This window comes from Hippocampus bargibanti, linkage group LG06 (genome assembly GCF_051943395.1).
Source record: "Hippocampus bargibanti isolate YZ-2025 linkage group LG06, ASM5194339v1, whole genome shotgun sequence".
Lineage (NCBI taxonomy): Eukaryota > Metazoa > Chordata > Actinopteri > Syngnathiformes > Syngnathidae > Hippocampus > Hippocampus bargibanti.
In genome coordinates, this window is record NC_142739.1 from 29,465,057 (window position 1) to 29,479,880 (window position 14,824).

At 37.8% G+C, this 14,824-nt stretch overlaps 1 protein-coding gene across 1 annotated transcript in view; it reads right to left on the minus strand.

Annotated features, from left to right (window-relative positions):
* ephb6 (eph receptor B6) overlaps positions 1 to 14,824 on the minus strand; it is a 42,509-nt gene that overhangs the window by 3,024 nt on the left and 24,661 nt on the right. The window contains exons 6-17 of the mRNA XM_088997822.1: positions 9,227 to 9,382; positions 7,274 to 7,551; positions 7,090 to 7,171; positions 5,890 to 6,014; positions 5,562 to 5,724; positions 4,129 to 4,243; positions 3,193 to 3,248; positions 2,881 to 2,997; positions 1,682 to 1,929; positions 568 to 786; positions 346 to 495; positions 87 to 271 (exon numbers count right to left, since the gene is read on the minus strand). Coding sequence (XP_088853948.1) covers positions 87 to 271; positions 346 to 495; positions 568 to 786; positions 1,682 to 1,929; positions 2,881 to 2,997; positions 3,193 to 3,248; positions 4,129 to 4,243; positions 5,562 to 5,724; positions 5,890 to 6,014; positions 7,090 to 7,171; positions 7,274 to 7,551; positions 9,227 to 9,382 — 1,894 coding nt within the window. The remainder of the gene's footprint in view (positions 1 to 86; positions 272 to 345; positions 496 to 567; positions 787 to 1,681; positions 1,930 to 2,880; positions 2,998 to 3,192; positions 3,249 to 4,128; positions 4,244 to 5,561; positions 5,725 to 5,889; positions 6,015 to 7,089; positions 7,172 to 7,273; positions 7,552 to 9,226; positions 9,383 to 14,824) is intronic.

Sequence of the window (14,824 nt, forward strand, 5' to 3'; positions counted from 1 at the left end):
ATGGGTTTCGACTTACGACCATTTTGACTTACGACCGTTTGGTCGGAATGGAACTCGATCGTAAGTCGGATGTTACCTGTACTTACCGCGCTATGTCCGTCTTGAGGGACGCCGGATGTCTGATGAGACGGTCCATGGAGGACAGGATGGACTCGAAGCCCGGCCGGTCCCCTCGGTCGGCCTGCCAGCACTGCAGCATCAGCGAGTGGAGGGCCGAGGGGCAGCTAGTGGGGGCGGGGAGACGAAACTGCTCGGCGACGGCCTTCATCACCTGGTTTGGGGACGAAAAGACCCCGATTCAACGTCCTATCATATCGTCGTCGCCACGGCGCTGCATCCTCTCACCTCCTGATTGGTCATGTCCCAGTAGGGGCGCTCCCCGTACGACATCACCTCCCACATAAGGATGCCGAAGCTCCATACGTCGCTGGCCGAGCTGAATTTGCGATGCTGGAAGGCTTCCGGCGCCGTCCACCTCACGGGGACTTTGCTCCCCTAGCGCCGAAGAAAACGGAACCGCTCAAAAACTGTTCTGGGGTGGCGTTTGGGGGTGTTCTCAGAACGTACCAGGGAGGCGGTGTACGTTGGCACGTTGTGGTCCAGACCCCTCATGAGACGAGAGAGGCCAAAATCGGACACTTTGCACACCAGGTTGGAGTTGACCAGTACGTTCCGGGCCGCTAGGTCGCGGTGGACAAAATTTCTGTCCGACAGGTAGCGCATCCCGGCGCCGACGCCTCGGAGCATCCCCACTAGCTGGAGGATGCTAAATTGACCCTCGTTTTCCTGCATTGGGAGGGAAGGAGAATCAATTTTGTGCATCTGGAGCGAAGCAAATGTGTCAAAAGTCACATTGAGCCAATCCAGCTATCTTGTTAGCTATCTCGCTAGCTAGCTCTTTGCTATCTATTTGCTGTCTAGTTGGGTGGCTCGCTATCTAGCTATTAGCTATCTATTGGCTACCTAGCTAGCTTTCTATCTATTTGAGTTACTTCCGGGTTGAGGTAATGCTATTAGCTATTAGCTATCTATTGGCAATCTGCTTACTACTATCGAGCTGGTTACCTAGCAAGCTAATTATCTATTTGCTATCTAGATAGTTATCTGTCTATTAGTTATTTATTAGCTAGCTAGCTAACTTTCTATCTATTTGATCTTTTTTCCTCTCTTCACTTCTTTTTATTTATTTAGCTACTCAGCTATCTATCTAGCTAGCTAGCGAGCTAGCTATCTATTTGCGATATATTTGCTATCTATTAGCTGGATAGCTAGCTATCTAGCTGGCTATCTATTAGCTACAAAGCTATCTAGCTGGCTAGCTATTTAACTAGCTAGCTGTTAGCTATATTATAGCTAGCTAGCTCGTTTTCTATCTATTTGAGTTCCTTCCGGGTTGAGAGAACTCTGGCGTGTGTGGCTGCCGCTGCTCACCCACAGAAAAACTTATCCTGTGACTGTCACCTTGAGTGTTTTGATAGGCGCTGATAAATGAAATGTATTATTATTATTATTATTATTATTGATGGGAAAATTATGACTGCAAAAACTCAATATTTGAAAAAACACTGGACCAGCAATGAAGTAAATAAAAATGTATCGCAGGTCAAACGGCGGCAGGTGTGTTACTTTTTGCGGCATGAGGATTTTGACAAAAGGTACTGGGTGCGTTTGTTTCGCTCACCCTGAGGAAAGAATCCAGCGGTCCGTTCTCCATAAACTCCGTGACGATCCTGGCCGGCGTGACGCGGGTGATCACGCCCTCCAGCTTGAGCACGTTGGGGTGGTCGAATTGCCCCAAGACCCCCGCCTCGCTCAGGAACATGCCTTTCTCTCTGTCCGACGCCCCCCAGCGCAAAGTCTTGACGGCAACCAGCACCTCCCGACGACCCGGCGGACGGTAGCGACCTCGGGAGACCTCTCCAAACTGGGCTGCGGAGGAGAAATATTTGTTTGATATTATATCAATAATGACCCGCATGTAGAGTGAAGACATTGGACAGTCGCGCTGTTACCTGGGTCTGCAAAGTGCTGCCATCTACAGGCTAAATTTGGAATTGCAAATTAGTTGATGAAAAATTGACTAAATCAGCCCCCGAATTTTCTAAAATGGTGATTTTAAATAAATGTTTTTAAAGATTTTCTAAAATGGCGATTTTCAACATTTTATTTTTATTTCTAAAATGGCGATTTGTAATTTTTTTAAAAGATTTTCTAAAATGGCGATTTTAATTATTTTTTAAAGATTTTCTAAAATGGCGATTTTCAACATTTTATTTTCATTTCTAAAATGGCGATTTTAATTATTTTTTAAAGATTTTCAAAAATGGCGAATTCCAACATTTTATTTTTTTTCAAAAATGGCGATTTTCAACATATTTTTCTCTAAAATGGCGATTTTCAACATTTTTTTCTAAAATGGCGCTTTTCAACATGTTATTTTTTTCTAAAATGGCGATTTTCCACATTTTATTTTTTTTCTAAAATGGCCATTTCCAACATTTTTTTCTAAAATGGGAATTTGTAACATTTAATTTTTTTTAAATGGCGATTTTCAACCTTTTTTTCTAAAATGGTGATTTTCAATGTTATTTTTTTCTAAAATGGCAATTTTCAACATTTGTTTATTTTTCTAAAATGGCGATTTTCAACATTGTACTTTTTTCCTAAAATGGCCATTTTCAACATTTTATTATTATTTTCTAAAATTGTGATTTTCAACTTTTTTTTCCTACAATGGCGATTTTCTACTTTAAAAAAAAAAATCTAAAATGGCGACAATCAACAAAAGAACAATTACTTTTGTTCAACTGTTTAATACATTTTATTTTCAAGCACCTTTCAATTTTTTTTTTTAAATAAAATCAAGAAAGCGACACATACCCGCACCGATAACCTCCTCGATCTTCAGGTGAGTCGATTCGATCTCTCGGGCAAATTCTTTGACAGCCTCGCTGGGGTCCTCGTAGGTGGAGGGGTCCACGTAATATTTCACACCGCCTGGAGAAACACGGTGCAATATTCAAAGCCGCCGCTAGAGGGAGCCCACGTACTAAGCATGTCCATGGAGGACGACAATCAGGAAATGCTTGTTATTGTGATTATTATTATTATTATTATTTATATGTATTTTTTTTTATTTTAGGTGCTATGTGAGAACAAAATATTGTTTTAAACATGAAAACGTCTCCCTACCTCTGTTACTGATGTACCTCTGGAGTCTGTCGCTGTACGGACTGGCCCTCCTTTTACTAAGGCGCAAAAGCAAAACGTGGTCAATTAGACCAACTGCAAAGCGTTTATAATAATAATAATAATAATAATAATAATAATAATAATACATTTTATTTGAAAGCACCTTTCAAAACTCTCAAGGTCACTTTAAAGTCACTGGATCAGTTTTTCTGTTGGTGAGCAGCGGCAGCCACATGCGCCAGCGTTCACTCAACCCGGAATAACTCAAATAAATAAAAAGCTAGTTAGCTATCACATAGCTAATAGATAGCAAGCCAGCCAGCTAGCTAGATAACAGATAGCCAATAGATCACCAGTTAACCAGCTAGCTAGCTAATAGCATAAGTAGATAGATAGACATAATTAGTATATGAATAACTGAGTAGATAAGTAGATAGACAAATGCATAATTGTGTAAATAAATAAATGAATAAATGAAAAGTGGGAAAATCAATACAAAAAAATAAATAGATGGTTCAATAAATAAATTAGTAAATGATAAGTAGATAAATAAATAAAATAAATAATAGCTAGCTAGCCAGTCGGATAGATAGCTAACAGCTAGCCAGCCAGCTATCTAGCTAATTGATATCCAATAGATAGCCAGCCAGCTAGCTAGACAGCCAATAGATAGCCAGCTATGAGTTTGTCAACCAGCTGGATAGACAGCTAATAGATAGCCAGATAGCTAGCTAGATTGCTAATAGATAGCCAGCTATCCAATGTAAGCCGAATTTGCAGAAACAAAATATATCAATATAATAAATTTAAGTTCTTTTTTTTTGGGGTCAGAGAAATTCATTTGCTGCTAGCGTTAAAAAAAAAAAAAAAAAAGAAACATAAAAAAAATCTGTCATCAAATTCTGAGTTTAGGTTTGATGAATTTGTGTCTCTCACCTGCGAAACACCACCACCACAACAATGGCCGCCGCCACCAGAAGGAACGCCGCTCCTCCCATTACCGAGCCCACCAGGAGAGGAAGTTGATTTTGGACCTGCTGGGAATGTTCCTCTGTGGGAGAGAAAGAATTTGAATTCAAACTAGTAGCTTGCAAGTAAACTTCGGTAAAATTTCGGTAAAATTCTTTTCTAAGCGGTCCGAAAATGGCTTACAGGGTGTCATTGTTTCAAAGGAACTCCAAGATGGCGGCCGAGTAGGCACGTGCTGTAAGCAGCCTTGTTTTTTTTGTTGTTGTTGTTGTCAATTTGTGTTGGATGTGGAACTGTCGCGGCTTGGAATTGAAGCGGATTCACATGGGATAGAAAATGGACCGTTTTGCGACCTTCTCGATACCAAAGAGCTATGTTCAAATGAAGACACAAGTACCGTTTTGCCACTTTTTTATGTCAAGGGGCTATGTTAAAATGAATTGAGGAGCTTCAATAAGATAAAGGTACCGTTAGGCTACCTTCTTGATATCAAGGGGCTACGTTAAAATGAATTGAGGAGATTCAATAAGACACACGTACTGTTTTGCTTCGTATTTGCTTCCAAAACTTAGCTTGTAGCAGATGTGCCCATTTTTTTAGCATGTCGTCCCTGATTCACTGGTGAAAAGGACGCTTTGATCATCTCGTCTTTTATCTAGAACTGCTTTATGCGACAAAGAGAGTGCAGAAAAGTGCTTGAGATTGAATGTCGGTGTCTTTGTGGTGTCATATTATTTTGTTTTTATTTGTCGTTTTGATTTCAAGATGGCGCCATGAGAGTGGCTGCCTTTACAGCAGCTCCTGTATTTTGTTTTTCTATTTGTTTCTTTCCTTTTCTCTCCTTTTCATCACTTGGCAGCTGTGAAATGTCCATTTTTCCACTGCAAGACTAATAAATAATAATAATAATAATAATCCATTTGATTTCTAAGCGCCTTTCAAAACTCTCAAAGTCACTTTACAGTCACAGGATCAGTTTTTCTGTGGGTGAGCAGTGGCAGCCACACACGCCATCGTTCACTCAACACGAAAGTAACTCAAACAGATAGAAAGCTAGCTCACAAGCTAATAGATAGCTAATAGCTAGATAGCTAGATAGATAGATAGAGATAGATAGATAGCCAGTTAGATAGCAAATAGAGAGCCAGCTCGCCAGCTTGATAGCTAATAGCTAGACAGATAGCCAGCCAACCAGATAGCCAGCTAACTAGCTTGATAGCTAGCCAACTAGACAGCAAATAGAGAGCCAGCTAGCTAGCTCAATAGGTAATAGCAAGCCAGCTAGATCGCAAATAGAGAGCTACATAGCTAGCTCGATAGCTATCAGCTAGATAGATAGCTAGTCAACTAGATAGCAAATAAAGGTTAATCAAATCCAACCAGAGCGACCCCAAACTTACCGAGTGGCAATGTAGTGAAGTAAACGGTGTTACTATAAGGGCCGAACCCGCGCTCGTTACGAGCTCGGATCTGGAAGGCGTAGATGGAGCTCGCCGTGAGCGAGCCGACGGTCAGAGTGTTGGTCTCGCTGTACACGCTAGCCGCGCTATCCACGTCTGAGCCCTGTCAGAACCAGGAAGTCAGTCACATGACTTTTCATCGCGACTCTTTGGGAAGCAATATTAACACATTTGCAAAAGTCAGTCAAAAAAAAAACAATCCCAAATCAATACAAAAACTAGACTCGAAAAAGATGTTGTGACCCGGATCCCGCAGGTCTGCCGATACCTTATCAAAATATCTGAGCTGGTACTCAAGGATGTCGCCGTTGGGTCTGTCGGGTTGCGGCCATGACAGCGTGATGGAATCCGGGGCCCGGCTCAGCTGATGCATCATGGGAACCATACTGGGAACTGCGTGGAAGACCACAACGGATATTTAAAGGACAACCGACACCTTCGGACAAGTTACATCCATAATTGTTAAAAATGACTTCAAATGACGTCTACTGAGCGCAGTTGACAAAGATTCCAGCGCATAGAGCTATATTTTACGTTTTGAGACTCGCGCTGAATATTCAGGAAGTCTTGTTTTCGAGTTGATGACGATTCCCTGAATGATGTCACGTAAGGAACACCTCGACCGACAAAGCGACACGCAATACATTTTGCAGCTGCAGCATCCATTGACGAAAAGAGATTGTCTCACATCTCCTGTCCCACATATATCCGCTTCAATTCCAAGCCGCGACAGTTCCACATGCGCATCGGAATAAATTAGTAACTGATAAATAAAAACAATAAATAAAAGAAATACAATAAATATATAAAATACCATATTTTATGAATATATAAATATATACATATTTTAATACCATAAATAAATAACACATACAATGAATACATACATAAAATAAATACACAAATAAAAACAAATAAATGAAGTGAAGAAATAAATACATGCATGAGTAGATAGACAAATAAATAAATAAACAATTGGGTAAATAAATGAACACATAAATAAATAGATAGATAACTAAATAAATACATAATTACATAGAACACGCTGCATTAGTATCATCAGAAAATGGAGAAAAATTGAGGTACTATATACTATATTCTAGACAGGTGACATCCGACTTACGACCGAGTTCTGTTCCGACCAAGCGGTCTTAAGTCAAAATGGTCGTAAGTTGAAATCCATTCAAAATGTTGAATAGAGACTCAGAGGCTACATGACTCGCAAACTCCGCCCCCTCTGGTGCCATCACGCGGTCGATTGCTGTGCGAGTGTGAGATGCTGACTGGCTGGCCAAAATTGTTGTACGCGTTGCCGACCTGCTAGCGCGTTGCGGTGCCAGGCGTAGAATTCCAATTTTAAAAATAGGGACTGGAGGTCGTGGTCGTAAGTACGGGCGGTCGTAAGTCGAGCCGGTCGTAAGTTGGATGTTATCTGTTTATATCACTTTCATCTCCATTTTGGACTCACCGGATTGGCTGGTGGTAAAATTGATGCTTGCGTAACGTGCCGGGAAAGGACTCAGCGCCGATACGTCATTCATGGCTTGCACCTGGCGCGGGAACAACAACGCGGACGTCGTGATGGACGCCAATCACGGTCAACGACAGCAAACGAGAAATATGTACAAAATATATATTTTTTTAAAGCGCACCTGGATAAGATAAGTGACCCTGGTGAGCAGGTTGTTGAGGCTGACGCTGGTTTGTCGGAGATTGGTCTGCACGGGGTGGAAGGCGACGCCTTCGCCGCACCAGGAGCAAGCGGCCGGGTTGGTGACGGCGGGGGAGGGGCAGATGCGACACACCACCCCGTACCAGACTTCGGCGCGCCCTCCCATGTCCACCGGGGGGCGCCATCGTAAAGACACGCCGCCGCCGTCGCCGCCGCTTTCGTACTCCCAAGATAACGAAACCGGGGCGGAGGGGGGGGCTGCGGGGAGAAACGGAATTTCTAGGGGTGTCTTCAAAAAACAGGACCCAACCTTGACCCGCAGCGTGCGTGATTAATTAATTAACTCACTAAGCAACAAATTAATGCATTAACCATTCTACCAATTCAGTAATTAATCGTTAGATTACAATTTGAAATTAATGAATTAATTGGTAGAATGGTTAATGCAAATTAATGCATTAACTATTCTCCCGATTCTCCAATTAATTATTCGATTCGAATTTGAACAAATTAATAAATTAGGTAACTAATCAACTAAGCAATTAATTAAATATAAAAACAATCGATTCGCTCATTAATTAATCAGTAACTAATGAATAAATCAATAAGCAAATAATTCAACAAACAAATAAATTAATAAAGTAATTAATCAACTAAGCAATTCATTAATTATATAAACAATTGATTAGTTAATTTATTAACCAGAATTAAATAACTGGTGAATAAATCAGCACACAAATAAATAAACACAAATAAATAATTAAATAAATAAATAAATAAAGTAGCTAATCGCCTGAGCAATTAATTAATTAGATAAATGATTTATTAGTTAATTAATTAATCAATTGACAAAGTAGTTAAGTAACTAATGAATCAATAAATAAGCACAGAATTAAATAAATACACAAATAAATATAGATATAAATACATAAATTAAGTAATTAATCAACTAAGCAATTCATTAATTATATAAACAATTGATTAGTTAATTTATTAACCAGTTGACGAATTCAATAACTGGTGAATAAATCAGCACACAAATAAATAAACACAAATAAATAATTACATAAATAAATAAATAAATAAATAAAGTAGCTAATCACCTGAGCAATTAATTAATTAGATAAATGATTTATTACTTAATTAATTAATCAATTGACAAAGTAGTTAAGTAACTAATGAATCAATAAATAAGCACATAATTAAATAAATACACAAATAAATAAATACATAAATAAATAAATTAAATAACTAATCGACTGAGCAATTCTTTAATTAGATAAAGTATTTATGAGTTAATTAATTAATTATTGGACAAAGTAGTTAAGTAACTAGTTAAAAAAATAAGCATATCATTAAATCAACACCAAAATAAATAAATAAAGTAACCAATCAACCAAGCAATGAATTAATTAGAAAACGATCAATTTGTTATTTAATTAACCAGTTGATTAATTAGATCAGTAAATAGTGACGATTAATTCAATAAGTAAATACTGTAGTGACTAAATAAATAGGCACATCATTAAATAAACACACAAATCAATACATCAAGAAATAAATTTAGTATCTAATCAACTAAGCAATTCATTAATTATAAAAACGATTGATTAGTTAATTTATGAATGAGTTGATTAATTCGTTAAGTAACTGGTGAATACATAAATTAGCACATCATTAAATAAACAAATAAATACAGAAATAAACGAATAAAGAAAAAAATACACAAATGAAGGAATAAACAAACAAAAAACAAACACGCACACACATAAATAAATAAATACATAAATAAACAAACAAATAAATAAATAAATAAGCAAACAAATAAATTAAATTAAATAAAAAATGAATAAATAAATAAATAAATAAATAAATGAGTGAGTGAGTGAATGGATGAATGAATACAATGAATGAATGAATGAATGAATCTCACTTGTGCAGGCGGAGGAGTTGGCATCGGCGGGCGCGCGGTAAAAGCTGCTGCGACATTCGCAGACGGCGGAGCCCTCTTGGCCGGTGCGACTGTTGGGTGGGCACAGCGAGCAGGGAGCGGAACCCCACGCGGCTTTGAAGTAGCCCACGGGGCAAGCTGACGGCAGACAGACAAGCAAACAAGCGCCGTGCGTGGTTAGTCCCACATCCCCAAACGTCCCCGAACGTCCCACAAGACAATCTCCAGCATGTATCGTTAGAAACATCACAGCAGAAAAATAGCCAGATAAACCATACACCAATAAATTCACTAGAAATAGCTAAACAAAAATACCAAATAAATTACAAATACATACATTATAAAATAATAAATAAATAAATAAACAAAAAAAATGTGATTAAAAATAACCAAATAAATAAATTATAAATTAATACACATATAAATAAACAAAAAATAGACAAACAAATAACCAAATAAATAAATACATTATAAATTAATAAACATATCAATAAACAAAAAATAGACAAGCAAATAACCAAATAAATAAATACATTATAAATTAATAAAGACACAAATAAATAAAAAAAAAAATAGATAAACAAAAATATCAAATAAATACATAAATTATAAATGAATAAATATACAAATAAATAATCAAAAAAACAGATAAAAAAAATCAAATAAATACATAAATTATAAATTAATAAATATACAAATAAATAAACAAAAAATAGATCAAAAATAACCAAAAAATATGAATTAATACATACACAAATAAAGAATAAATAAATAAACATAGATAAAAAATAGCCACATAAACCAATTAATTATAAATTAATAAATACACAAAAATAGATAAACAAAAATATCAAATAAATAAACACATTATAAATAAATAAATAAATAAAAGCCACATATATAACCAAATAAATAAATTATAAATTAATAAACACACAAATAAATAAAAAAGATTTAAAAAAATCGATCAAAATGGATAGACAAATAACCAACTAAATAAATAAATAAATTATACGTTGATAAATACACAAATAAACAAAAATAGATCAAAAATAGATAGATAGACAAATAACCAAATAAATCAATACATTCTAAATGAATAAATACACAAATAAATCAACAAATTGATCAAAATAGTCAAATAGGCAGGAGGCCGAGAGGAAGACCGAAGAGGACGTTTATGGATGTGGTCAAAGAGAACATGAAGGTAGCTGGTGTGAGAGAAGAGGATGCACAAAACCGGGATAGATGGAGGACATTGATTCGCTGTGGCGACCCCTGAGGGGAAAAGCCCAAAGGAAAAGAAGAAGTCAAATAGAAAAATAAATGAAGCAATTATAAATTAATAAATACACAAATAAATAAAAAAATTTGATAAACAAATAGATCAAAATAGACAAATCACCAAAATAAATTAATACATTATTAATGAATAAATACACAAATAAATAAACAAAAATATACAGAAAAATAAGCAAAAATAAATACATTTATTATAATAAATGAATACACAAACAAACAAATAAATAAATAAACAAACATAAACACACCAGCTTCCGCTATGTGAGAAAGGAGGCGGAGTTTATCACACTTGATCACGATTGGCCCAAATGTATTGACCCAATCTGGTCTTGAAACGCGTTTCCGGCCCAACACGCCCAACACCGGGGTGCCGGAGTGTGTCGGAAAAGGAATATGCGGCGGCAAGTGGAAGAATACGGAGGAAAAAAAAACCCTGCTAAAAGCCTTTTGGTGTTCGCGTGGCTTTTATACAGGTGTGAAGGGGGCGGGGGGGTTTGGTGGTGAGAGGGGTCGAAGGACGTTAGCGATAGCTTTCGTCCACCTTTCATGCTCAGCGGACGTGTTCCCTTACGGGTTTGACACGAAACATGATGTGGTGAGAAGGCATGATCCCATCACGGACACACGCGCACACGCACACACACACACACACACACACACACACACACACACACACACACATTCCTGTTTCAATGGTTTTGTGAGGTCGGGATAACTGCAGATAAGGAGTGAGGACCACCGTTGCTGATCAGTTTAGAGAACTTGTGTTCCATTTAAACACTAAATGTCACCCCATTTCCCACTTCAACTTCTTTAAAAACAAATAAATAAAATGTGGACTTGAAACTGAAATAACAGCAGGAGTGAGGTTTCTGAATGGCTACATTCAAAGTCCTCACCCCTGTAAGGAATTTCGTTAAAATATCGTTTTACTTTTTGTGGTTTACTTTTTTCTCTCATTAACCACGCACACATAAACACACACAGTGAGTAAAACGTGTGTCCAAGTGAAATGAAAATACACACCAAAAAATCATTTTGGGTGAATTTGTGAGGATATTTCTGAAACTTTAACAGATGCATATATAGACCCTCTAGAAGCCTTTACAATGAAAAATTTGTGAGGACTGGCCAAAAGGTCCTGACTTGTCAAAAATGTCCTCACTACATAGCGTATAAAATGTTAGTGGTCCTCACAAGACTAGTCATACAAACACACACACACACACACACACACACACACACACACACACACACACACACACGCGCACACGCACACGCACACGCACACGCACACGCACACGCACACGCACACACACGCACACACACCGATTTTATTCCATATTGTCCCATTAGTAAATTTCAGTTGCTAGCTGCTCGGTTGCGCTATCCCTTTTGGAAGCCTATCCGTATTAATAGCTTTCATTAAGCCCCGCCCCTTTCAAAGAATATCTCAAGCCAGATCGATATAGCTAACTAGCTAGAGAGATATGGATAGCTAGCTTGATAGATATAGATAGCTAGCTATCCTGACATAGATAACTAGCTAGCTAGCTAGCTATCCAGATCGCTAGCTAGATAGCTAGATTGATAAATACTGTAGATAAAAGTGCTATTTCAATTTTATTTCATTCCAGAAAACATTTCTTGTGAATTTCCGTCAAACCATAAGAATCTTGGTGCACTCGCAAATTGCACTCATTTATTAAGATTCTGACAGTACAATACTATTTTTGTTTGTTCTTTTTGGGGGCGGGATTTAAACGGCAAACCGGTGTTCAACGAAAGCGATATCCACAAGAGAAACGGAGGTCAGCTCCATTCCATGTCAACATAATACTTTTTCCTGGATCAGTGACCCACTTTATTTACCCCTCCGCCCCCACCCACCACCATGTTTCTAACTCTCTCGCACTCTCTTTTGACTCCCAGCACAATCTGTCCTCCCTACCCCTACCCCCCCCCCCCCCCCCCCCACACACACACACACACACACACACACACACACACACACATATGCGAGCGATACACAAATGGAAACCAGGAAGTAAGCCGCAGTGATTGAAGACGTGAAGGTATCCAAAAGCGCCAAGGCTAACTTCGGTGACCTCGGAAAAATGAGGAGGGGGTGGCGGGGTGGGGGTGGGGGCGTGTACGCCATATTTTTTGGGCAATTTTCCCTTCCTGTCGGATTGCTTAGCGCAGTGTTTTCCGATCTTGAAAGAGCCAAAGCGCATATTTGACATGACATCGACGGCACGATGCCAAACCAAAATGGCGAGCGAGCGACTGTTCAGTTTTTGATGCTCCACTGAGTCACAGAATTATTATTATTATTATTTCTCACCCACTTTTCACCCCCCCCCCCCCCAAAAAAAAAAAAAACAGTGCTGAATTTTCTTGACCTCGTGCTATGTTCGCGAGCGAATCTCACCATGACAACAATAGGCTGATTTTTTTTTTACGATACAGTGACACCTCAGCTTACGAACGCTTTAGCTCATGAACTTTTCACCTCACGAACATTAAATTCGCGAGAATATAGTAACGAACTAGTTTTCGGCAAACGAACCAAACCACACAGCTGGCTGGAGGAGTAGTTTTCGGCGGATGAACACCAAACCACACAGTCAAACAGCACCATGGTGGCTTGCGGACTAGTTTTCGTCACCCCCTTTCTTAAAGTGCAGATGTGGTCTGTTATCGAGTGGAGTAATTTTGGCTAAGGGAGTTTCTGAAGAGGTTTTAAAACTTATTGATTAGGGTTAACGAAAAATAGCTAGCAGGGGACAGTGTGAGTGAGGGTATGATCGCCGAGAAAGCACGGCAACTTCACTCGGATATCATCAAGAGGCAACTACATCAACGACCATCACAAAGGTCAATAAAACGATTTTATTATACAGTAGTTTATTTCGTTAATTACAATACAATAGCACATTTATTATACATAAAAATAAGGTATATTTTGTGTTGTTTTAAGGATTATTTAGGAGAAAACTACATTTTATGGGGAACTGGGAACGGATTATTCTCATTTTAATGGTTTCTTATGGGAAATAAATGTTTGGCAGACGAACTTTTCGCCTTACACACACTTTCTGGGAACCAATGAAGTTCGTGAGCGGAGGTATCACTGTACTGCACATTCAAGCGGCACGTTTTGTGAAATATGAAATTAATAAATATACAAAATATTTGCTTTTTTTTTTTTTTTGCCAGAGTGAATCAGTTTGAAATCTGTGCCCCCAGCCCATATACACACCCCCACCCTCCCCTCTGCCTTTCACTTTGTTTGTTTGAGCGTGTGGCATCCTATATACCATATCTACACTGTTCAATCCAACCCCTCTACTGCGCCCCCCCCAGCCTTTTTTCATCATTTGCTTACAGACGAGTGGCCATTACTTCCCTGTGACCTAAATGTGTCACATCCCTTGCGCACGATGACTCTCTCACCCACCGCAGCCCCCCCCCCCTTCTATCTCTTTCCTGTTTGTTCATCTCTTAATTGCCTCCCCAAAATAAACCAACAACAACAACCAACGAGAAAACAAAAGGCAGTCGCCCAAGTGGCATAGCGTCAACTGTGCGCCCTCGAGTGCGCAATGTAGGATATGGATCATGACGGAATTATATTTTTATTTTTAAATATAGTTTTTAAATTATGGAACACAAAAAAAGAGGAAAAATGCATAATAATAATAATAATAATAATAATAATAATAATAAAAAGAAGAAGAAGAAAAAAAGAAGAAAAAAAGAAAAAGAAGAAGAAAAAGAAGAAAAAAAAGAAGAAAAAAAGAAGAAGAAAAGAAGAAAAAAAAGAAAAAGAAAAAGAAAAAGAAAAGAAAAAAGAAAAGAAGAAAAAGAAACAAGAAAAAAAAAGAAAAAAAAAAGAAGAAGAAAAAGAAAAAAAAAGAAAAAAAAGAAAAAAAAAAGAAAAAGAAGAAGAAAAAGAAAAAGAAAAACAAAACAAAACAAAAACAAATAGAAAAAGAAAAAGAAGAAAAAAAGAAGAAAAAGAAAAAGAAGAAGAAGAAGAATACATTTCATTTATAAGCGCCTTTCAAAACTCTCAAGGTCCCTTTACAGTCACAGGATATTTTTTTCTGCGGGTGAGCAGCGGTAGCCACACGCGCCAGCGTTCACTTAACCTGGGAGTTACATCAAGTTAAAAAAAATGTATTTATTTATTTATTCATTCGATCATTCATTTATTTAAGTATTTTTGTATTTATGTATGTATTTGTTTATTTGTTTATTTATTTATTTATT